Source organism: Mustelus asterias, chromosome 26 (assembly GCF_964213995.1).
Source record: "Mustelus asterias chromosome 26, sMusAst1.hap1.1, whole genome shotgun sequence".
Taxonomy (NCBI): Eukaryota; Metazoa; Chordata; class Chondrichthyes; order Carcharhiniformes; family Triakidae; genus Mustelus; species Mustelus asterias.
The window spans coordinates 14,359,146-14,385,575 of NC_135826.1; the positions used below are offsets into that span (position 1 = coordinate 14,359,146).

General features: G+C 42.4%; 1 protein-coding gene across 3 annotated transcripts in view; it reads right to left on the bottom strand.

Moving 5' to 3' along the window:
• Nucleotides 1–403: 403 nt before the first annotated feature.
• Nucleotides 404–26,430, bottom strand: part of kdm4b (lysine (K)-specific demethylase 4B) — a 428,138-nt gene continuing 402,111 nt past the window's right edge. For all 3 annotated transcript variants that reach the window (XM_078198157.1, XM_078198155.1, XM_078198158.1), the window contains exons 20-23: nt 17,810–17,977; nt 15,695–15,814; nt 12,686–12,778; nt 404–1,975 (exon numbers count right to left, since the gene is read on the bottom strand). In XM_078198157.1, the coding sequence (XP_078054283.1) occupies nt 1,799–1,975; nt 12,686–12,778; nt 15,695–15,814; nt 17,810–17,977 (558 nt within the window). In that variant the 3' untranslated portion in view covers nt 404–1,798. The remainder of the gene's footprint in view (nt 1,976–12,685; nt 12,779–15,694; nt 15,815–17,809; nt 17,978–26,430) is intronic.

Consider the following 26,430-nt stretch of genomic DNA (forward strand, 5'->3'; position numbering starts at 1 on the left):
CCAAAACATAAAAATTAAAGACTTAATTCTGAGACCTGACAAGGTCTGAACACATGCTGCTAAACGACTGAATGTAAAAAACAAAATTACTGAAAAGTTTCTTTTTCCTTTCATGGTTTTGTGTTTTTTGCTAATTAAGCCACAAAGATCCTGATTCTTGATAACACTTTCCTGATGGCAAAGCTAAGGTAAGCGCAAACTCACACAAGAGAATGAAGCAGGGCAGCTCAACTTCAACCTGCTCCAACTCTCTTACGGAGGCCATAGAGTTGCATGTCCCAGCCATGAGGAGACACCGTTCACAGCCAAACGAAATAATTCCAATGTGCTTCAGTGCTTATGAAGATGAAAAAAGATCAAACTGGCAGGAAAAGGAACTTTACAAAAATAACATTGAAATATATACAGATAAGCACATTGTTTTGCAATGAACAAAACATGTATTTATTGAGGTTACCAAATAAATCAATGGTTTATAGAAAAAGTGGCTCAATAGAACTAAACAGAAAGTGAAGTATGTGCTTATTTTGGCTAATGATGAACAAGACAAGGATTTAATTTTGAGCTTAAAGGATATTAAGGAATAAACATTACTGACTACAAACTAACATTAATGACCTGGGGGAACTATGTTGGACACATTGGTTTCCTCCTCCATAGATGATTACCAATTATGCTTTGTGGTCATTTTTTAAAAAACATTTCCAATGATTTTCATTTTGCATCAATTGCAATCAACAGTGAATTGGGCCTTAAATAGAACTAACAAGTTTCCAAGTCTTGAAAATAAACTAAGACGATACAAAATAGACCAACGTCTCCCACCGACACCCCCAACCCTTAACCCAACAGTAGAGACATCATCAAGACTAGTCTTGGAATCAACTGACTGCAGGACACGAGGCATGATCAATTTCTAACTTCATCTGCCCTGCCCAACAACTTTTTTTTAAAGCCCCATCTTAAATCAGGATTCACCACATAAATTAACAACAAGAAATTAAAGGTTCTAAAACATTCCACGGGGGGAGGGGGGAACTGCCTTGTGCTTTGCCATTCAAAAACCGTGCACATTATAAATTCCAGTGAGCGGAAAGTAAACATTACAGCTGATATACCAACATTGTTGGAGCAGCCAGAATTACATCCCAACTCCCAGGCTGGGATTCATTGCGTCAGATGCTAGGCCACATCCGAGGTTTTGAGAAAAGGGATTTTCTATACGTCTTCAGAGAAAAAAAATTGAACCATTTTGGGAATGCAGCCTTTATATTTCTGTTCAAAAACATTTTCAAAATCCACCAAAGCCTCCGAACTACAAAAAAAATACTGTACCTGAAGGCGATTGAAAAAAAGTTGTCTTACTGCAGACAAATCAGAGAAGTGACATTGGTTTCCTTCATATTAATACGACCACACCCTACAACAGTTGCAAATATTGCTTTGGTTCAAATATGCAAGGGAGATACACACAAAAGCTAGAAAAACGCTGAACTTTGTTCTCTCTTTCTTCTTAAGCCAAAGATTTTTAAAAAAAACCTCACACACTAGTTTTTTTTTCTATGTACAAGAGATGTGATTGAAACTTCAAGGCAGATTCAGTAGTTCAATTCTAAATTTGTTTAGCACCTTCGCAGAAGATGGCTCACGTGATTTACTGTAGAGTCTTTTCAACAACATTTTTGTTTAAATTGAATCCATTTACCGAGCACAAAAGCATTTCTTTTTTTTTCCCCGTTGAAAAACCCAAAACAAACGAATCCTCCCCCTACACCCAAAAACACAGAAATGCATGTCCCTAATTACTATAGCCCTGCTGGTACGGTGAATGAAAGAGATTTTCCATAAATGTATAATATTCAGGATTCTGGCTGTAGTCTTCTTGAAACTTGGAGTTTGAGGGCCAAGTCTTCTTCGCCTCCTTAGTTTCCTCTCCTGAGACGTAATCCTCGTGCTGGGAGCTCATCAGCGGTGACTGTAAAACAAACATGATAGTGAACGGCCAAAGCAGATCAAACATTGTGCAGCAAAATCAAGACAGCACTTTGACCATGGAAGGCTTAAATTGCATCTCTCCCCAGTGATTTCCGACCGTTGAAATTCAAATCAGTTTAACAAATAACAATTTACACAAATCCACAACATAGGTGTTGATGGTCAGGATTAAAGTAAAAGGTGGTGACGGGGAAAAAGGATCTAATTCCTCACTTTAATTGAATGTTATCAATACAAGCCTCCTCTATTACAGTTCCAGGTTAAAATACCACGCAGAGAATCTGTCTGAGGCTGGAGAGAAAGGCTCCCATAAATGTTGTGTTTAGGTGAAGCAATGATTGAAACAGCAGCAATTTCCCAGTTTAAAGATGCTCAGATTCAGTTCATATGCTACGGGGCAGCCAAGCACATGTAGTTATAAATAAAACAGCTCCAGAAAAAGCCACAATCAGCCACCGAATATTCCAACACTAAAACAATCCATTTGGAGCATCACATCCATTTCGTCACGAGTGACACAGCCTTAATCAAGTCTCCTGCGCTCTCCCTTTATCCTTCAACATTCTTTTCCAATGCAATGAGGTGCCACGCTGGCGGGTTTCAGTAAAACATGGTGGCTTTGTTAAGATGTTGCTTGTTCCAGATCCAAGATGGAAAAGTCACCAAAGCCTGTGAATCTCTCACTACAGGCCAAGTGACGTTATACAAAGAGAAGCAACTGCTTTAGTTACATAACTTCCCTCCCCCTTCTTTAGTCCCCAAACGACAACTTTTCCCAATCTTTCATCAATTGACCCAATTAAACATTATTTTTTAATCATAATTTCCCATGTATATACACACAATTAATAAGACATCTCTCAGGTAGATGTCTATTTTGGGTTGTACTCAACACTCTGGAATTTGGCTACTCGAGACCTTTGAAGTTTCCTCTTTTTTTGATGATAATACCTTCATGTGAAATTTCAGTGTCAGTTTCCATTGTTGCTGAAGATTCTTTAGATATAGAATCTGAATTTGTAGTTAGTCTCTATTCAGAGGTATCAGGACTTCACATTTCTGATGTAAGAATTTCTGGTGAAGCTTTAATGATTTCACTGCTTGAGGCTAGTATCTGATCAGTATGATGTTCCCAAACTCTCTCATCATCCGCCTGTATGGTGTTAAGATATTGGACCTGTTTTTTTCTATGATAACAGCAGGTACCCATTTTTCACTGGTAGTGTAGCTTCTTGCTAGTGCTCGTTCTTCCCGAGTAAATACTCTTTTTTTAGAATTTTGTTCCCTCCCGGCAATCGGCGCTTTTTGTTTCAATCTCTGAAGTATCGGGTGGTGTCCAAAGGTCAAACTTGGTTCTTAGCTTCCTTTTTAAAAGTAGCATTGCCGGGGAATTCCGAGCTGTTGCATGTGCAGTGTTCCTGTATATGATCGAGAATTTATTTACTTGTCTTGAGATGGACCAATTGCTCTGTCTTTTTTAAGGCTTCTTTTACCTCTTTGTAAGCTCTTCCACATTCTTCTGCCCAGTGCCATGCCTGTTTAACAGGCAGCCGAGTGTGCAATGGCTGCAATAGTGTTGTGAAGTTCGGAATGAATTTACCATAATAGTTACCAATCCTAGAAACAATCTCAGTTGCGTCACATTTTGAGGACATGCCGCTTCTAAAATTGCTATCATCTTTTTTGGTTCCTTATGCAAGCCATCTTTATCAATGATGTAACCCAAGTCGTTTATGACTCGAAGATTATGGGCAGAATTTTCCCAAAAACTGACTGTTATTTTGGTGAGAAAACGGATGTGATTCGTGTCAGAAATGCATTCGCTAATCAGATTGCAATTTTCCCACACTTAAGTCAGTTTTGGGAGAGCGATGAGTTTTGCACCGGTTCTGAGGGGGGCGGGGCATAAACACACCAGTGAACCCAGCTTCACAGAGATCTGGCCCCCCCCGATCTGGAATTGAAATTGAGGACTCCCTTCCCCTTTCATGACCCTCCACCATTCATGCCCCCTTCATGACCTCCCCCACCAAGCCCCAGCCCCCTTATGCTGCCCCCCTCATGGCCCAGCCCCCTTGGTACTGTCCCAGCACCCTGGCAGTGCCAGGTGCCAGTTGGTACTACCAGGGTGGCACTGGCAGATGGGGCAATGCGCATCTATGTCCTCAACCACCTCCAAAGGCCTCCGAGCCCCTGTGACATTTGTGGAGACCAGTAGTGATCCTTCCCGGGCTCCTTTTGCACTCATGGGTTATAAAATTCCAGGAGCCAGGAAAATCCGGCCTTGAACACACCCTGCATATTTATATGCTCTGTTAACTATGCTGATCTGGGGGGGCCAGATTACGTCCGCGAGTGGTGGGTGGGAAGATATGATGAGGTTTCATGCTAGCAGTGAACACACTAAACCACTCACCCGCGATTCTTTAGTCTCGCTTCACTCTAACACGTTCTGCCGCAGGCGCAATGCGGCCAGGAAAACGTAGCCTACGTTTTTGCAGACATTCCAGTGTAGTTTCCAAGTTCAAGTGCTTTTGAACCTGAGAAAGGATATAATCTAGATAACACTTAGTCCACTTAACCCACTCAGAATTTGATCCATGGACCTCTGAAATAAAACTGATAGAGACGTTAGCCCAAATGGTGGTTTCTGGTATTGAAATAGACCCGTGTGTGTCACCATAGTATGTAACTTGCAGCCACATTCATTTGTAAGTATACTCGTGACAAATCTATTTTACTGCATTTCTGGCCTCCAGATAGTCCAGCAAATAAGTCTTCAATCAGCGGCAGTGGATATTGATCAGCACACAATACTGAGTTAATCGTCATCTTGAAATCTCCACATATTCTTACTGAGTCCATCAGGTTTTAGTACAGGCACGATTGGTGTAGCCCAATCACTTGTAGTAACAAATTCAATGACTTCTGTTTGGACTAGTCTTTCTAGCTCTTCTTCAGCTTTTGGTCCGACGGCATTTGGCACTGTTATGGCTTTTAGACATTTTGGTGTACTGCCTGGCTTAATTAGGAGTTGGATTTCAACTCTTGTCATTAAGCCCAATGAGTTTTCAAATACACTTTTGTACTTTTCCAGAAGTTGCTGTAGGTCGGTTTTGCTAGCGACCAATTGATTTATAGCTCCCCAGTTGAGTTTGATTTTTCCCAACCATGCTCTACCGTAATAAAGCAGAGAGGCAACTCCGCTGTTAGTCCATTCACTTCTACTTTTACCTTAATGTATCCTTTTAGCGGTACAACCTTTTCTGTGCATGTCCGTAGGATAACATTTGATAGTTTCAACGGTAATGATTTAACTTCTCCTTATAGATTGTCTCAGATATAAATGATACTGCAGCTCAGTTCCACTTCCATTTTGACTAGTTTACCATCAAGTTTTGGAAACACCCATAAACCTTGTGAATTACCATGTATCGACAAAATTCCTAGCATTAACACTTGAACTTGTTTTGGCACACTATCTTCATGGCGTCTTCATCTTTACCTGTCATTTTATAGATTCTTCCTGCAGACTTGGATGTTTTCTTTCTCTTACACATTTTTGATGTAGAGCAAGTTTGCCATGTCCAGCATCCTTTGGCAATATGGCCCTTTTTACCCACAATTCTGACACTTGTTTTCCCAACTCCAGCTTTCCCCCTCTCAGAGTATCCAACTTGTGCACATCGGTGACATGTTTGTTGGTTAACTGAGAAATGGTCCAACCTTTAGGTCATCCAGTACTTAATTTGCTTGAAGTTAACACTGGAATCTTTCTTTGTGTGAGTTCACAATTTCACAATCTTCATCAAATACATCCATGGAGCTACCTTTACCTGCCATTTTTGGTTATCAGCTCCCAGGTTTTATACTTCCTTCAGGTTTCCCCCTCTTGCTCGTACGATGCGAGTGATCATTTTATCTAACAATGCCACGATTTTCTTTCATCTAGAACTTTCCCTTTCTTCCAAGTGGTAACTTTGCTTTCAGATCCTAGGGACGTTTTGTTTCTGTGAGTCTCCGTCCCCACAGCCCACTCTGCTTTGCCACGTGCGCAATCTCTGCAGCTTGACAGTCTACCCATGTTACTGAACAGTAAGTAACTTTAACTTTTGTTTCTTGCTTACTCACTTTTTTTCCCTCTAAACCTTTTGAGGTGCATCGGAGGTTTCTCTTCCTTGCCTTGGATCGATTTTTCAATCCAAAGTTCTGGTTTTCGTTTTCCTTTCAATCAGGTCGGAAAAAAAATAATTTTCTCTGACTCTCATCGCCAGTTTCCTCTTTGTTACGTATCGAATGGTAGTTACCACAAAGAGAAAAGTAATGAGGTACCACACTTGCGGGCTTCAGTAAAACACGATACAGGTTTATTAAGATGCTACTTGTTCCAGGTCCAAGGTGGAATAGCCACAAAAGCCCACGATCTCTATCACTACAAGTCATTACTCCATCACTACAAGTTTCCAACACAAGTCATGTGATGTTATACACAAAAGCGATACAAACCACTTTAAATACATAAGATCACTCTGCAGTTGTGGCTCATTTTCTTTGAAACCCTCATTTGCTGAAATATTTATTACTCTTCCCTACCAGAAGACATGCATTTGGACGAGATTGCCAAAATACCTGATGTTTCTGAGAAACTATTTGTAACGGAGCACATCTCCCTCGAACAAAGAACAAGGAACAAAGAACGGTACAGCACAGGAAACAGGCCCTTCGGCCCTCCAAACCTGTGCCGCTCCTTGGTCCAACTAGACCATTCGTTTGTATCCCTCCATTCCCAGACTGCTCATGTGACTATCCAGGTAAGTCTTAAACGATGCCAGCGTGTCTGCCTCCACCACCCTACTTGGCAGCGCATTCCAGGCCCCCACCACCCTCTGTGTAAAAAACGTCCCTCTGATGTCTGAGTTATACTTCGCCCCTCTCAGCTTGAGCCTGTGACCCCTCGTGATCGTCACCTCCGACCTGGGAAAAAGCTTCCCACTGTTCACCCTATCTATCCCCTTCATAATCTTGTACACCTCTATTAGGTCTCCCCTCATTCTCCATCTTTCCAGGGAGAACGAGCCCAGTTTACCCAATCTCTCCTCATAGCTAAGACCCTCCATACCAGGCAACATCCTGGTAAACCTTCTCTGCACTCTCTCTAAAGCCTCCACGTCCTTCTGGTAGTGTGGCGACCAGAACTGGATGCAGTACTCCAAATGTGGCCGAACCAGCGTTCTATACAGCTGCAACATCAGACTCCAGCTTTTATACTCTATACCCCGTCCTATAAAGGCAAGCATACCATATGCCTTCTTCACCTTCTCCACCTGTGCTGCCACCTTCAAGGATTTGTGGACTTGCACACCTAGGTCCCTCTGTGTTTCTATACTCTTGATGGCTCTGCCATTTATTGTATAACTCCCCCTACATTAGTTCTTCCAAAATGCATCACTTCGCATTTATCTGGATTAAATTCCATCTGCCATTTCTCCGCCCAATTTTCCAGCCTCTCTATATCCTGCTGTATTGTCCGACAATGTTCATCGCTATCCGCAAGTCCAGCCATCTTTGTGTCATCCGCAAACTTGCTGATAACACCAGTTACACCTTCTTCCAAATCATTTATATATATCACAAATAGCAGAGGTCCCAGTACAGAGCCCTGCGGAACACCACTGGTCACAGACCTCCAGCCGGAAAAAGACCCTTCGACTGTTACCCTCTGTCTCCTGTGGCCAAGCCAATTTTCTACCCATCTAGCCACCTCTCCTTGTATCCCATGAGCCTTAACCTTCTTAACCAACCTGCCATGAGGGACTTTGTCAAATGCCTTACTGAAATCCATATAGACGACATCCACGGCCCTTCCTTCGTCAACTGTTTTTGTCACTTCCTCAAAAAACTCCACCAAATTTGTAAGGCACGACCTCCCTCTTACAAAACCATGCTGTCACTAATGAGATTGTTCCATTCTAAATGCGCATACATCCTGTTTCTAAGAATCCTCTCCAACAACTTCCCTACCACGGATGTCAAGCTCACTGGCCTATAATTACCCGGGTTATCCCTGCTACCCTTCTTAAATAACGGTACCACATTCGCTATCCTCCAATCCTCAGGGACCTCACCTGTGTCCAATGAAGAGACAAAGATTTCCGTCAGAGGCCCAGCAATTACATCTCTCGTCTCCCTGAGCAGTCTAGGATAGATGCCATCAGGCCCTGGGGATTTGTCAGTTTTAATGTTACCTAACACTTCCTCCCTTGTAATGGAGATTCTCTCTAACGGGTCAACACCTCCCTCTGAGACACTCCCAGTCAACAAGTCCCTCTCCTTTGTGAAACCCACAAGAATATATCTCAATCTGATAAACTGCCTCTTTAAAACCATAAGAACTTATCTCCATCTCAGGACCTTCCTCTCTGAACCCTGATACACTGAACAGGGTTTGTTTGAAAACTCAGCAAACATTTTGACAAATTGAACTCTCTGCTGCAGAGTTTAGTGCCTCTGTCTGATGCTCTGCTCATAAAAGAGGTTTAATAATTGAGCAGCCTCATCCATCTTATCTGTTGTACACTGGCAGACTTATGTTTCCCCAATCCAATAATGTGAGCTAAAAATTATCAAGTTGCCTGCTGCGGTTATTTCCTTTCAGAAAATCCAACCTTAAGGCCACGCTTGTAAACTAAGATTCATTCTGATATACAGTTGTTTGAAGCAAATGTATTATCAGTAAAAAATTTTTTTTTTTCCTGAAGGTCAAATTTCATATCAGACTGATTTAGGTTCACCCACATTCAGTAACAGACTAATTAGATACCTTCCACATGTCTCATTTTGACATACACGGCAAGTAGATTGGGTTTAACCCAAACCGCAACAGATCAAGATTTATCACAAAGAGTGACAGCAGATAGACCACTGAAGCGCATGGAGCGCGTGATGAGATACATCAAAATGGAACAACCCAAAACTAAAATGAGTGAGGTTAGACAGTTCAAGTCCCAATGAGAGAGGCAGACCGAGTTCCAGCACTTCTTGTAGTGTGAGTGAGGAAATTGGACCAATTTCTCACTGAATCTGATCCCGAATATTTATCATTATATGTAGGCTTGAGCCAACATTTAAGACATTGTGTTGTTGTTATTTCAAGTTCTTCCTGTCTTATGATGGCTTCTTCAAAGCTCTATGGCAAACAAAGTGGGAAAATTCCCTCTGGTCATTATTTACAGTAATATGCCATTTTACTGCAGAATGGCTTGCATCTAGTGTAATTGTAAGTGAAGAGGAAATGTCCTCTCTATTTGTGCAAAACTTGAGAAAAGCATTACGCCTCTACATTTTGAAGAGCAAGTCCTCAATTATAAATATTAAAGATGTGATATTGGTTTGATAAAAATGTGTAGCACAGCATGAACAGTAAGAATATAGCTTGTGTGCCACATTTATCTTCAGAAGCAATGTCACATGCAATGAATTTTTAAAAATTGCTCAAAGCAGCGGAAGCCCCCTTTCCCAGGATACTTACATGCAGACACTTGCATATGCTTTGCCATTTTCCAAAAAAAGTAGGAATCATCAGCTTCTTAGATGTTAGATTGTCAATGATAAAATATCACATTCTGCCACCTTCCCCATTTATCAGTGGAACTGCACTGCTTGTACAGTGACTTGATTTCAGTGCCATGTGGAAGCACCGAGGATGGTAATTTTCTTTTGTTAGTGGCTTGATGGTGACAATTAATTACTATTTTAGTCCTTCCCCTTTCTCTCCGTGAAGATGTGGACTTTCAGCTACATAAAATTCCGTAGGCACTGGCTACCCTCTGGCCCCTAGTCAAACCAGTCATTTTCATCAGCTTGGGTAGCAGCCTATTTCACCCAAGAGGGCATTAGAATCACAACACTTGCCAGCACAGGGCACTGAACAGTAAAATTTTCGATGTGCCTCTCCCTAGCCACAGTGTTGAAACCAATTGCAATGCCACTGCTGCAGTCCCTGATAACCTAACTCAGCAAACAGTAATCAAACTGCAATCTCTGGCGTCTACGGCTTCGCTCCACATCAGCATTGTGCAGTAGGCCATAGAGGGAGCTAAATTCTGACTTTTATAAAGGGCTATATTTCCAAGTCAGACCCAGCTTTGACAAGTGTCAGTGCTGCTGGTGGGTTCAAATTCCACACTGGAGACTGCTGCCCAGAAGTTGCGCTGACACTTTTCTACATTACTGAAGAGAGGGATACCGGGAATATAACACAATCGGATGTAGATATAAAAGATCCTATGACAATGTTTGAAGAGGAGCTTCTTGTGGTTTTCTGGATAATTTTATCCCTTAACCAACACCACTGAAAAAACACGACCTAATCATTGTCACACTGCTGTTTGTGAGCTCTTGCTGTGCACAGCTTGGTTGCTGTATTTCCTACAAATGCAATTATACTTCAAAAGTACTCAAATGATTGTAAAATGTTTTGTGATGGCCGGATGTTGTGAAAGGTGCTGTATAAATACGAGCTATTCTTTCCTTTAATATGTAACGTTGAAATTCAGCTCTAGGGCGGTTATCATTGTGGTGTGCCCTTTATTACTGAGGTGCCTGGTGTGGTGGGAAGCAAATCAAATCCTCAGGCTCCCAGAGGACCCAATAGCTGCAGCTATATGGCACTAGACCCGTCTGGGGAAGGAACTTGAATTCCAGCTCCAATTGTGAGCGAACTAGCACATTAAATGGGCAAGTTCTGGTGCCAGTATCAGATGGGTCACCATGATAGCTCTTCCAGTATCAGTATGGACGGCGCGGTGGCACAGTGGTTAGCACTGCTGCCTCAACAGCACTAGGGACCCGGGATCGATTCCCGGCTTGGGTCAATGTCTGTGTGGAGTTTGCATGTTCTCCCAGTGTCTGCGTGGGTTTCCTCCGGGTGCCTGCCACAGTTCAAAGATATACCAGTCAGACTTGGCATATCTTTGAACTACTAAATTGCCCCTTAGTGTCTCATTAACCATGGGAAATGTGTGCGGTTATGGGGATAGGGCGAGGGAAAGGGCCTCGTTAAGATGCTCTGTCAGAAAGTCCATAAGACCATAAGACCATAAGACATAGGAGCGGAAGTAAGGCCATTCGGCCCATCGAGTCCACTCCACCATTCAATCATGGTTGATTTCAACTCCATTTACCCGCTCTCTCCCCATAGCCCTTAATTCCTCGAGAAATCAAGAATTTATCAATTTCTGTCTTGAAGACGCTCAACGTCTCGGCCTCCACAGCCCTCTGTGGCAATGAATTCCACAGACCCACCACTCTCTGGCTGAAGAAATTTCTCCTCATCTCTGTTCTAAAGTGACTCCCTTTTATTCTAAGGCTGTGCCCCCGCGTCCTAGTCTCCCCTGTTAATGGAAACAACTTCCCTACGTCCATCCTATCTAAGCCGTTCATTATCTTGTAAGTTTCTATCAGATCTCCCCTCAACCTCCTAAACTCCAATGAATATAATCCCACGATCCTCAGACGTTCATCGTATGTCAGGCCTACCATTCCTGGGATCATCCGTGTGAATCTCCGCTGGACCCGCTCCAGTGCCAGTATGTCCTTCCTGAGGTGTGGGGCCCAAAATTGCTCACAGTACTCCAAATGGGGCCTAACCAGTGCTTTATAAAGCCTCAGAAGTACATCCCTGCTTTTGTATTCCAAGCCTCTTGAGATAAATGACAACATTACATTTGCTTTCTTAATTACGGACTCAACCTGCAAGTTTACCTTTAGAGAATCCTGGACTAGGACTCCCAAGTCCCTTTGCACTTTAGCATTATGAATTTTGTCACCGTTTAGAAAATAGTCCATGCCTCTATTCTTTTTTCCAAAGTGTACGACCTCGCACTTGCCCACGTTGAATTTCATCAGCCACTTCTTGGACCACTCTCCTAAACTGTCTAAATCTTTCTGCAGCCTCCCCACCTCCTCAATACTACCTGCCCCTCCACCTATCTTTGTATCATCGGCAAACTTGGCCAGAATGCTCCCAGTCCCGTCATCTAGATCGTTAATATATAAAGAGAACAGCTGTGGCCCCAACACTGAACCCTGCGGGACACCACTTGTCACCGGTTGCCATTCTGAGAAAGAACCTTTTATCCCAACTCTCTGCCTTCTGTCTGACAGCCAATCGTCAATCCATGTTAGTACCTTGCCTCGAATACCATGGGCCCTTATTTTACTCAGCAGTCTCCCGTGAGGCACCTTGTCAAAGGCCTTTTGGAAGTCAAGATAGATAACATCCATTGGCTCTCCTTGGTCTAACCTATTTGTTATCTCTTCAAAGAACTCTAACAGGTTTGTCAGGCACGACCTCCCCTTACTAAATCCATGCTGACTTGTCTTAATCCGACCCTGCACTTCCAAGAATTTAGAAATCTCATCCTTAACGATGGATTCTAGAATTTTGCCAACAACTGAGGTTAGTCGATGTGGACTCCGTGCACGGTCAGGATTCCATGATTCAACGTTATAGAATACGGAGCAATACAAGAGACCATTGTAGTTTGGAGCTGGAGATTATAATTTCCAGGTGATTTAGAACTGTTAGCCTAGGCTTTGACAATGTAACATGTATCAGAGGTGCGTGATCAATTGAATGGTAATTAACCGCTAGTTTCTATATGATGGGTAATATGTGCCGTGAACTCACCAGCCTAGCTTTCACACGCTTGGGGAGCTCCTCATCCAGTGTGAAAAGATCCTCTCTTTTCAAGGTCAGCTGTGAACCTCCCTCAAACTCCACCTAAATCATAAACAAATCAAGAGAATGAGCACTGAATGCAACAAGAGCATTACGTGATTTCCAATCCCTCCTTCGCCTTAGTCCATCCAACCTCCATCATCTCCTCCAGCTCTGCACCCCTGAGATTTTTGCATTCCTCCAAGCTTAGCACATCCTTCATTTTCACTGTTCCACCGCTGACAGCCATACTTAGGGAGGGAACCCCAGAGCTCAGAGCCTAAAACTCCCAATTTCGGATTTCTCCTAATTCACCAGGCTATGATCACCTGTCTTGATCGGTCTTCACGTGGCACGGTGGTAATTTTTGTTTTTAAAATTGCTCCCATGAAGTGCCTTAGGATGGTTTTCTACATTAAAGGTGCTACATAAATGCACATGGCCGTCATTGATATGGATTCTACCTTACGACACTAGGTGGCAGTAGATCACTGGGCAAGTGTTCCACCTCGAGGTATTTCTAAACACGCTGAAGAAAACTAGCGGCAGACGATGGAACTGCAGAAACTCTCTTCTGGAAAGATGATTTTCAAAAACAGTTTCCGTCGGAGGGGGCAGAGGGATCCCTCACTATTATGTCATTGTTAGTTTCATTCCCTTTCCAGACTTTCAACATCATGTACCATTCTTTGAGAACTAAGTATTCAGGTTGCTCACTGAGGTAAAAGCAAAATACTGCAGATGCTGGAATCTGAAACAAATACTGGAAAATCTCAGCAAGTCTGACAGCATCTGTGGAGAGAGAACAGAGATAACAGAGCTCTAACTTAGAGTCATCCAGACTTGAAACGTTAGCTATGTTCTCTCCCTAGAGATGCCATCAGACCCGATTTTCTGTTTTTGTACTCAGGTTATTCGCAGTTCCCCACACCTTCTCGAGCACAATTAGTTTCTATATGATGGGCAATAAATGCTGGCCTATCCAGCGACACCCACATCCTGTTAGTGAATAAAAACTAACGATGGGTTCATGTGACACCAGGTGAGCAAATCTCTTACCAAATCAGTGCTTCCTCCTCCTGATAAAGAAGCCTTCCTACCAACACTAGCTATAATACCCTACCTTATCAGCATCCCTCGCTCTCAATATCCCTTACTTGTTTATATTAACATCTAAATTCCTTTGCATTTGCTTCCTCCTCAGTGTTGAAGGAAATTGAATTGCATCACTACCTAGTCTAATCCATTCGCTTCCTTGGACTAGAAAGCTCTTCACCTAGCAAAATCTATCAATCTCATTTTTGAAATTTTCTGCTCACTCCCCAAGCTTGACAAGTTTTTGGGGTGTGGAAGGGCAAGAGGTCCAGACTTTCACTTTCTTTGTGTGATGAAGCCCCTCTGGCATCACCCCTGAATGACCCAGCTTTAGTTTTAAGATTGGGTCTGGACTCTTTGACTGGCTTACGATGGCTGCCACAAGTCACCTGACATCTGGTATTACAAGTTGTCCAGTTTTCTGGAAGGTTCCAATGTGGAATACAATTAAGACATGCCCTCCTATAGAATTTCACACCTGCTGATGTCAAAAACGACTTCAGAAAATATACTGAAACTGCACTGAGTCTCAAATTTGCATTTTTATAAAGTTACCTCTCAAGTGGAGCCAGAAGGTCTATCAGGACAATAGCCATATGGAAGGTACCATTAAGGCGAGGATGGATAATCCAGCGGTTAATGATTGGGAAGTTAGAACATCTAATTACATGAGCCATGAAATTGCAGCCACAATCTGTCCAGACACGAGCTAAATAAATAACTTCAGAAACCATAATATGGACAGAAGTTTAGGTGACTATAATAACTATTAATACTCTCCCTCTGCCTTTTTCTCCTAAGTTCAAGACCCTATCGCTATGACAGCTTGAAACCCAACACAGAGATAAAGGATTCCAGCAAAAGGAATCTTCAGTGTTAAAATCGTCAAGATTTAGAAGACACGTGAAGTTTAAAAAAGAAACTCTCCCCAGAAATTGTAGTTTACTTGGACTTTAACTACACGGAATTTTCAAATTCCCCATGAAAAATTGCTGCGTCAGCCATGGTACCAGTGAAGGACTCAAATAGTGAACTTGGCACTGAATTTTTAATTTGCCCAAAAAAGTACTTTCCACTGTATAGTTTGTAATTTTGCATGGTCGCGTGCGTGCGTGCGTTGTGACATTCGGACATGGGTTTTACCTTTTTAAATATCTTTGTATCTTTTTCTGGGTGATTTCATAGCTCAATAAAAAGTGCAAGAATACTTGCCAGACTGGTTCCTTTGCAATTAGCATGTAAATTGTTAAGCACAGACAATAAGTAAATACCTTCATCCCTGCTAAATTCACAAAAAACCCTGTTATGCTGACTTGGGAATGGGATAATAGTGGAGTCATTTTTACCCTGGCTCGTGTGCTCATAACAATATTCATAAAAAAGACTTCACTATTGTCATTAATGTCCCCCACAAGCTTTTTGTCATATCCCTTTTTGTGGCTCTTATCACCTCATGTATATCTCATTGCTGCTCTTTATATCTCTCCCAATCCACGGAATCTCTCGCTTTGCTTTTGTTTTTAAATAAGCCCTTTCCCTTAGTTTTATACTCGATCCTACCTTCCCTTGTTGACCAGGATTGTTCAATTACACAAGTACAGTTCTTGCCCTTTAGGGGTATTAACAGATTTGGAAAGAAACGCACCCCACTGCTGATCCACAGTTTGATCAGTTAATAGCTCTGCCCAATTTATTGTGGCCAATTTCTGCCTCATCCCCCCAAAGTCAGCCTCACCCAAATTAAAAATCTTGCTTCTTGTTTCATGAACTTATCTTTTTTGCTTCATTTAGGATATTTGTTATTTGAACAAAAGAGGACAATGCAAACATGTGGCATTGATCTGTGTGGCTGTTTTAGGGAGGGAAATGTGACCTACATCTTACCTGATAATTGTATCTGACCTGGGAACCAATAAACTTTGCGCTGTACACCAGGTTGTCAGTCCATCGCACCTGGATGACCTCACCCTCAGTGGGTGAACCATGCCGCACACAGTCCCTGCTCTGTACAGAAAACAAACAAACATCAGGGACAGCACAATCATGATAAAGCATGATACACATGAATAGCTGTGAGATTCAGCTGAAAACAACTAACAACAACTTGGGCCCCCTTTGAATCAAGTAATAAAGCCTTTCTTTTGGCTAAAAACAGTAATAAATAGCTGACTATAATCATTAAACTCAACGTAATTTACAGTGTACCAACTTTGATTTGGATTGTTAAAAGGCAAGATAGTCATTGGGCCAATGCTTGTATAGCATGAGTTCCTTCTAACTTGTATCTCTCAGTCAACCTATAGGTTGCATCTATGCTCTGCAAATGCTGGAGAAACTACACCACGAGGGAGGATGAATCCTGCAAGAAACCTGCCAGAAACCTAATTTAGATAGTGTGATAGAATCTGGTATATTTTCTGACACAGACCCTAACCAGAAACTTCAGGTTTCTGGGGAACCTGACACTGGTTGAAACCAGTTAGAAGTCTCACAACACCAGGTTAAAGTCCAACAGGTTTATTTGGTAGCAAAAGCCACTAGCTTTCGGAGCTCTGCTCCTTCGTCAGGTAAGTGGGAGTTCTGTCCAGTTGCAGATCTGCAGCTGAAATTAGTGCCACATACGCTGAGTGAACTGTGAGCAAATCTCAGAGATCTGCCTTTGCTGTAACTGCAACTTAATGTGAAATTTATCGTTTATATCGACCACAATTTGTCTGTCACTCATGTTTAATTTATGTTAATTTTGGTTTGATTATTCAAGTAAACTGTTTTCTCATTGGTGTCATTAGGTAAATTTGATTATTTTGTTTTGCTGGTCTCCATGTGGATCGTAACAAAATGGATGAGGGGTGTACTTACAGTTACACGAGAGACCAGAGAAGCTGACATTGTTTCCCTGACAGTAGAAGACAGATTTAAGGTAATTAGCAAAAGAACCAGAGGGAGATTCAGAGAATGTTCTTTATACGGATAGTGGCTAGGGTCTGTAAATACACTGCCCAAAAGGGTGGTGAAAACAGATTCAATAGTAACTTTCAAAAAGGAACGGGATAAATTCTTAAAAAGAAAACAAACATTTGCAGGGCTATGGAGAAAGACGGACTAATTGGGCAGAGTGTCCTGTAAGATTCTGTGCTTCTGGACATAGTCATGGTGTTATACCACGAGTTAGTCGAAATACAGCCAATTTCCATCCAGAAATCAGGCATTGCTGCTCTGTAAGTGCTAGGAGCTGTATCTGAACAGCTGAAGGGGAGGGAGCTTTACCTGAAAATGAGAAAACTGGTTACTATTTTGTCTACTTAATGGTTGAGCTGATAAATTATTTTACCGATCATTTAAATTGGGAAAATACCCTGAAAAAAAATGACGACAGATTATGTCCTCCCAAAACAAGCATTTGAAGCTTCATAACATTTGGGGGGGGGGGGGGGGGGGGGGGGGGGGAGAAGAAGAGAGAGACGGCAAATTTGGGACAACAAATTGACAGCATCACAAGAAGCAGCTTGCACAACAGAAGGGTTTCACTTGCATGTTCTTTCTCATCACATTTTGGGAAGAACATACTGAATATGCTTAATCGCAATCATGGTGAGGATTCATTGTGTAAGGAATCACAGACACAAATCTGTGCTCTGTTACTCTCTTTAACCTCAGCATTGGTGCACCTGATGGCACTAATAATGACACAATGTGCTCCCTGCCATTAGAGTGTCTGGGCTCACAATGATTTCCAATATATGACCTGAACCCAACCATTTAATTATTTGCTAAGAAATCTGGCAATCATACTTTTGTATGGATATCATGTATTTTCTGAGTGTATTACCTAATTGAGTACTCTAATTAGGATCAAAGGGGATAGGATCTCTCCTACAAAACAACTTTCTTAACCAAGGGACTATTTTAAAGATTTGGCCTAGACTTTTACATTAACCAGTAAAAACATTCTGAGCAATTCAGTGAGTCAGCAGGAAAAGCATTTGCCTGTCTACTTACAACAATATTTTCTGGGTATACATTGTCGCTGTATGATCCATCTTCAAAATTGATCTCATAAAAGGTCTGTGCAGCAGTCCCAATCACTTTGCACTTGTAGTAAAGTCCGTTTCGATTTTTTGCAATGACTGTCTGGCCTATTGACACGAGCCAAAGATCTTGGTTTTGCTAAAGTTCATGGTGGGGGAGGGGTAATATTAGAAAAAACAGAGAGACAAGTCAGTATGTACAAAAATGTCAAACATATATTCGATATTGATCACTTTTTTAACCTCTTAATTGGTACAGAAGTACAAAGCTTGTTTCACAAGTGCAGAAGAGTTCGATTCAAATTCAAATTATTTCAGGAAGTTGTTCTCTTCCAAAAGTGTTCTAGTCTTATGAAATGTTCCTGATTTCCCTCCTCCCGCTTTGTCTCCCAATGATTGCCTCCCATCCTGGATGCTGCATTTCTAGAGATCCTTCCCCCATCAATTGCTCTTTAATCCAGGAGTATTCAAGCTTTTTGTTCAAACATACAAACCCTGGAGCTTCAGGGGTCACATCTAAAGATTAAATCCATGAGTCATTAATGCCCGCTTCATTATAACCAATGCTAATTAATATGATATCTTGCCAAACTTCCAGGTCCACACAGTTCAAACAGGACAAACCAAGAAGGGTTAATTGCCTGGTGCTCGAGAACCAGATAGCCAGGGGTAAATCAACCGCAAATGGATCACTGGCTCCGTTTTGTCAGTTCCAACTGTATTCCATTACTACTCCTATAACAGCCTTACAACCCACCTGATGACTTCACTCCTAGCCCATATGTTTTTTCCCTCCATTTTCAGAGAATATTTAAATTAATGCATGCATTCAGATAAGGGATTGTTTACATAGCTGGTAAATAATTCTCTTTGATCGCACGATTGATGGGATGACTCAGGTTGTAGAGCAGGGTTGTTTGATCAAACAGGTTAGACAAGGAGAGGTATGTGATATCACCACAACACTCATTCATTTATGATGCTGGCTTGAATCCCACTATGCCTGTGCAGTCACAAACTGAAATTCTCTGAACTGCTGGGAATATTTTACAGAAACTACAACTTAATGGTATATACCACCCATTCTTCATGCCTATATAACTGAAAGCACACCTTCAAGACATGGATCATTCATTTCCAACCTCTACACAGAAGCAAATCCAGCCCATGACCACACTGGCCATTCTTTATAATAAAAAAACTCTCCCTTTCTCTCAATAAAGCTTACTTATACTGTACTTTTTCCTGGTGCAATTCTTTTCATCATGTATATTATAGTCACAGAGCTCTTTTTCTATTTCTCGCTCACATTTATCACGATTTGTGAATTATGCACTCCCCCCTCCCCTCCGTATCAATATATCAAGGTTATTGCAATGTCCGCAGTGCACATTGTGCCAGATGTTATCTTTCCTGGATTTGAATTCTTCATGGAGAACTAAGGAGCACAATAGTGACGCCAGGACCACTCATCAAATAGATTCAATTTGCAAAATCCTCATGTCACCAGTTTCCTTCTTTTCAGGAAGAAACATGCAAATGGTTCACACTCAGGATGCAAGTTCCTTGCGGAACAGATGCTTTCAAACATAGTAGATGGCTGCTGAGGGGAAACAGGGCATCTGCATTAACCTTTACTCAAGGGAGTATAGATCTTCTAGATCAGACATGGAGATAACTCTTTGAACATTGCAATAACACATTTCAATCACGATACAAATGGATATCAGATTACAAAGGGAATAACTGAAGAACAGTGTCAATGAAGTAACCATCAAACAGTAGATAACGCAGAATCGAAGAATAATCCAGCAACTGAATCACATGATTTGGCTTGCCAAATCTATAATAATGCTTTTCTGAGAGTCAGAGGCTCAGATTTTCTGCTCCCAGTGGTTTTGGCGGCAGGAGCAAGAAACACCGCAAGAAAGCTGAAGTCAAGTTTCACATCAACGGAAAATCAGGAAGTAATCGTTCCCTCCCATCAGTGGAGGGCCACGTTTCCCGTCGTTCAACATCAAGAACCTCTTTGCAATAAATTAGCATGTCATTTTCAATTTGATTCATCATTGCCACATGTATTAGCATACAGTGAAAAGTATTGTTTCTTGCGCGCTATACAGAGCATACCGTTCATAGAGAAGGAGAGAGTGCAGAATGTAGTATAACATTGTAGTATATAGTCATAGCTAGGGTGTAGAGAAAGATTAACTTAATGCAAGGTAAGTCCATTCAAAAGTCTGACGGCAGCAGGGAAGAAGCTGTTCTTGAGTCTGTTGGTACGTGACCTCAGACTTTTATATCTGAATGCCTGAATATCTGATTATTCCATATGCCGGAATCGTACCCCCACATCAAATAATGCATCCATGGCAGCGTGATATCAGAATGGCCCAATGCACGACGTCTCAGAAGGTGTGCCCCCAGTGGGCAGTACTCGGAGGGGAGCTCAGAGGTCAGCGCAGCTCTTGCAACATGGCTCCATACCTTGGGTGACAGTGGTGGAGAGAAAGAGGAGAGTGATGTGAGGGGCATCTGCCAGGGGGATGTTAGAGGATGTCAGGGGGTGCACCTGGGTGAAGAATGCTTCCTAGTGTGCTCGCTGCGGTGGCCTTGAAAAGATGATGCCGGGATCAGCGATGCACTGAGGTGAGGGTGGAGCAGGACGATCAGAGGCCACCCGCCAACGATACATTGTGGAACCCTTGCCGGCTTTCTTTTTACATGAAACCCTGCCGTATATGGCGTAAAAAGCAGCCATTGGCGGCCTCAATGCCGCTTTTCCCGCCTGACATCAGACTTTGCCGATATGGGAGGAAATCCCAGCCATAGTCTAATTCTGCTTGTTCCCGCAATAACCCTTCAAAACAACTATCTGATTCCTTTCTAAAACAATTGATTGACTTTACTTCAACCACCATTTTTAGCAAAAGGTTCCACATTGCAACCATACTTTGTGCACTAAACTTTACTGTAACTTTCTCCATCATCTTTTGTGCATATTCTAACTTGGATATTCTCAATAAATAATGGAACCAAATCCATGACTATTTATTACCCCATAAATCTTCATTAGTTTGCAGGATTTTAGCAGGTCACCTCTTAATCTTCTCAGCTTCAGTGGAGAAACGCTCTAATGTCTCAAGTCTGTCATAAACATCTTAATGAATCAACGCTGTGCCACTTCCATCAATTTGACATCTTTCCTGTAATGTGGCACTCAGGACTGCACACAATGGGTGGAATTCTTCATCTTGAGGCGAAGTACGGTGGTGGGCGGCTCCAGCAGCGCTTTTCCTGCTGGCCAGAATGGTAAGATCCCGCACCAGAGTCCGTGCTTTGAACTTCATTAATTATGCACAGGCAAGTTTCCCTCAATCTTCTGGCGGGCTGGCAGCTGATTCGTCTGCCTGCTGCCAGCTGGTGGGTATGAAGATCCCAGTGCCATAATTAAACACCCGTTCACTACTCATATCACACTCTCCGGCTCACCTGTCTTCACCACATCATGCAGCAACCCAGAGGCAAAGGGCTAGCAGACTCAAGAAGTCGTCGTTCCTCGATTCACCCACCCTCCACATGGGCCCATCACCTGCAAGGTGTCCATGCCGCATTGGAGCTTCAACCCACCACATACAGAGTCTTCATGCATCCCCTTCCAGTAAATGATCCGATATCCCTTCGACTCCCTTGTTCGTGAGTTTTTCATGCAGCTTTGTGGTCCAGCTCCTCTGGCCTCTCAGTCTTCCTTCTGCTTTCCATTGTTCATCTTCTTCATCCACCTCCTTGGCCCTCTGCCTACCATCATCATGACCCCACAACCTTCCTTGCACTGTCCCCCATCCACATTGTCCCGCTTGTCTTCTTGAAGTCATCCCCCAACCCTGGCTTCACCTCGCACTCCACCCTCGTCGAACTCTGGATCTTGGTAGCAGTGGCTACATGTATCCCGCAGCACAATGCTGTCCACATAGACACTGGTGTGCTGCAGCAGTGGGGACAGGAGACCCCTGTACTCCAGGCACTGCACTGATCTGACTCAGTGACACAGGAGGCTCCAGCAGCACAGTGCTGGCCATGAAGACATCAGGAGCAGCAAGGTGCTGCGGAAGAAAAACTTTGTTGCACTCACCTGGAAGTCACTTGTGAATCAAGCACTGCCTGGTGCATGGCACACTTTAGTAATCGAGTTTTAGACTGACGTAAATTCCATTGGTGCGACGCAAGATCGGAAGGCCTGACTGGATACGAGTGGGCAGGTGTTTCATTGAGTATTCATGAAATGCAATTCAATGCAAATGTTGTTCACGCCACCAGCCAGCAAGAAGACCAATCCAGCATTAACACGCCACTGGGAGAATTGCGATATAATTTCACACCAGCGGGTTTCACCTTTTTGGCTCCCACAGATTTTCCAGGCCCGCCCACCACCAAACTTGCCTCTTGAGGCTGTTGAAACTGAAACTGTATTAGGAAAACTGGATGAAAAACTCACCTACCTTTTTTAAGCCTGCTACTAAAATTATTTTAACAAAGTGTCATTAATTCAGCCTGCTAATTTAGAAGTAACATTGGAGCATCAAGCTGCAAAGGAAAATTTAACAGCAGCTGGAAGATCTTTAAAATTGCCTGAATTAAAAATGCAGAAAAGGGTATGAGCGCAGTAAGCACAAAAGGCAACACTTCTCAAAGCTCAAGACGAAACGGAGGGAAAACATGCTTGAAGGAGAGTGGGGAAGTTGAATCCAGTACGGATATTATAGAGCTGCGAGGAAAGATACATGTTCGTGAACATAAATTAAAACTTCAAAACAAAGCAGCGACTGCCTTTGTTAGAAGAGGAACACAGAACTAATGTGAGAAGAAGTTCACTAAACTCTTTATGAAAAGATCAATTTTCTGTTTGGCAATAAAAAGGAAAGTAGAATCCAGAAGCTCTTTGGGAAATAATGTAAAACCAAGCTAAGAGGGAATGAATTTTAAAAGCGATATAAATAGCTTGGGCATGTGAAAAAGCTGAGAGTTTGCATCAGACACCAGATTGCACTGTTGGCTGCTCAGTTGAAAAGGAACTCTGGAAAACTGCACCATCAGGACGAACGTGGTCAAAGTGAGACAGAGTTTGTAGACGTGTGCCTTCTTGGCATTTACCATATCTGGGGATCTCGGGTGGAACACGACCGCCGATGAATGTGACTTGTGACCAAATCGATCAAGTAGGAAGCACGAGATCCCATCTACCGGAGGCGGAGTTAGAGAACTGTGGAAGTACACATGATGCAACAATGCACGGGGAGTGAAGCGGATGCTTGTATGTTGTCCAAGATGTATTTTTATTTGAAATATCATTTGCCTGTCAATTCCTGGATAATTTTCATTGGTCCTGATACAAATTAAAGTTACAAAAAGTGAAATCTTATTGGTAATTTCTTCATTTGGGGGTTATTCTGTAAACATAGTTCATTTGGTTACGGTTTCCCCATGGAGACTATAACAAGTACCTCTGAATTGTAATCTCTGTTAACAGTTCTATACTGATCCCTAGTGGTTCCACAGTCTGAGTAGCCGCTTTAGAGATACTAAGTAATTTTCTACAACCTTCTGCTATCCCCTCATTCTCCACTCCGAGCTTGCTTTCCAACTCAGATATACATTTCCTGTATATATTCTTTATAATTGTCCTGTTTGATTACTTTAAATATTTGCACTGTAAGCAGTAAGCATTATTTTTCATTTTTAAATCTGACCTAATCTCGCTATTCAATGAAATACCAGCCTTTGATTAACTCCCTATTTCCTGACTGGCACGTGGTTGACTTCTATCTCCTGTTTAATTTTGTTCTACCTGGAAATTCTCCCATCCCTTTAATGTGCGCTATGCTTCTTTTTAATCTCACTATAATTTGCTTTTATCCAGTCATGCGCTTTTGTCTTCAACTTAACTTTGTCTCTCTCTACTCAGACTAAATTGCATTATGTTGTGGTTACTATTTTCCAACTATTTTCCTACTTGTTCTACTTCATTATCCAAACCGAGTCTAGTTGTGTTTGTCCCTTCTTGGGAACAACAAAGAACTGACTAAGAAATAGTCCTGAACTCACTGCAAATAAAACTACTTCTTCATACAGTTTCCCTGTCCTCACCTATTTTTTGCATAATTAAATCCTCGCTTAGTTAAATCTAATTTGTCTAAAAGCCTCTGTCCATTTTAGAGATCTGTTATACATTCGCAGTAGTGCAACTGACTCCTTTTCCCCATCCCAACCCTAGTTTTTCATGATTCTCTATTTTAATTAACGACTCTAATTCTCCAATATAAACATAAAATGCTTCAAGTATTGAGCAAGTCAGACAGCATCTGTACAGCGAGAAACAGAATTAATGGGCTGAACTCTAGTTGTAGGTCCTGATTGCAATGCTGGGCTGAATTGGTTTGGGAACCTGGAAATGGCTGTGGCAGAGTCCTGTAAGAGATTTGAGGAGGTGGCCATTTAAAATGCCACCTTGAGCAGCCCAGCCCAATTATGAATGGCGGATGGGCTCTGCAGTCGAGAGTTTGGCAGCCCCACCGCAAGATGTCGGCTCCCCTGCTCTAAGTAGACCAAGAGGGTGCTCCAAGATGAAGATGCTTCTTTAGACTTGTAAAATGCACAAATTACAGTGTGACCATAGCTGCCAGATCACCAACGTGGAGTGGAAAATCTGTCTACAAGATGGCTGAGGCCCTGACAGTCTAGTGTCACATGTTGGGCTGCTCTTCAGGATGAGATACCATTCCATCTATGGGCTCCGGCCACATCAGGGAGGCCCTGTCCGTCATCATGAAAATCAAGGCAGCGTGTGAAGAGTATCCATGATTGGCATTTTAACTGTCCAAGCTGGCTTACTGATGCTGGCAGGCGGGTACCCGTCAACCCCCAGCAACCACCTTCCTAAACAGATAGGCCAGAGGCAGGAAGATGCCAGCAAACCAGGATGCCAGCCAGTAGCGAGAAATTATTGGCACATATTCCTCCAAACCTGCCTTCGACTTGCGGTGACATTTCAGTCCAATATTTCACATCAGCCAGGTGATCATCAGAAATGGAAACTCCTTCAGACATGGCCAGTTATGAGCCAGTACAGGGGCCTGGCAGGTTAGACATCACTCACATCCTGAACATTTGCCAGTTCTGGCAAAAGGTCATTGGCCTAAAACATTCACTGATTTTTTTTTTGCTCCACAGATGCTGCCTGACCTATAACCATATTTTGACTTTAATTCCCCAACTGTGTTCTTCATAGACTGTGCATTAATATACCAAATATAACAACTTAGATTTAAAGCAATGAAATGGCCCAATGCTCTTCACAGGAGTATTATAAAACAAAGCATGTCATTACAACATGTAAAGAGATACATCGGATGCCAATGGCTGCGCCAATGGTGTAGGCTTTGTGGAACATCTTAAAGGAGTAAAGCAAGGTCAAGTGTTGTGGGGAGGGTCTTCCGGAGCTTGGGACCTGGGAAACTGGAGTCAAGGCCATGAATGGTGGAGTAATTAAATTGCAGATGCTCAGAATTAAACAAGCACAGATACCTCAGAGTTGTGGAGCTGGAGGAGATTGCAGAGATAGGGAGGGGAAAATCCATGGCGGTATTTCAAAACAAGGATAAAAGTTTTAAAATCAAGACTGTGTCGATAAGTCGACCATGTAGGCCAGGAACCACAAAGGTGATAGGGGATAAGGACTTGCTGCGAGTTACGTCATGGGCAGCAGAGTTTCACTTAACCTCAAGCTTGTGAACCCAGCCAGGAGTACATTGGAATAGTCGAACAGAGGCAACAAAGAAATGAATGAGGGTTTCAGCAGATGAGATGAGACAGGGTGAAGCATTATTACATCAGTGGAGATAGGTAGGTCTTAGTAACGGAATAATATGAGGTCGAAAGCTCATCTCGGAATCAAAAGAGACACCATGGGGGTTGTGAACAGACTGGCGAACCTTAGACTTTTACTAGGGAGGGGATGTTAATGCTGAATTTGTGTTGCCATAGAATACATGCTTTAAACTGGTAATTAAGCACAGCTGTCCCCAATTGGGGAAAGATTAGGGAATCATTGGAAGAGTATATAAATCAATTTATTCTGTGCTTCTGGGAGGAACTGGGAGAGTCTTAGACTTTGTTTCGTTGTCTTGGAAGTAAACTTGTTTTAAGGTACAGGCTAGCTTCAGACTCATTCTTCCTCAGTATAAAATTATTGGGATTAACAGAGGGATGGAATTGGTTGCTGGGGAACAGAGCTTGAAAACAATGATTTCAATCTCCCCAACAAACTTTACATATATATATTTGTTTTCATTCCCAAGTTTGATAAGTATTTTTAAACCTCTTCACACCCTGATGGCATTACCATTACTCAATCCCCCACTATCAACATTGTGGAGAGTTACCATTGACTAGAAACTGAACTGGACCAGCCAAATAAATACTGTGGCTCCAAGAGCAGGTCACAGGCTGGGAATTCTGTGGAGAGAAACTCATGTCCTGACTCCCCAAAGCCTGTCCACCACGGTCAGCATCTTCACAATGTTACGACAAAAGCTG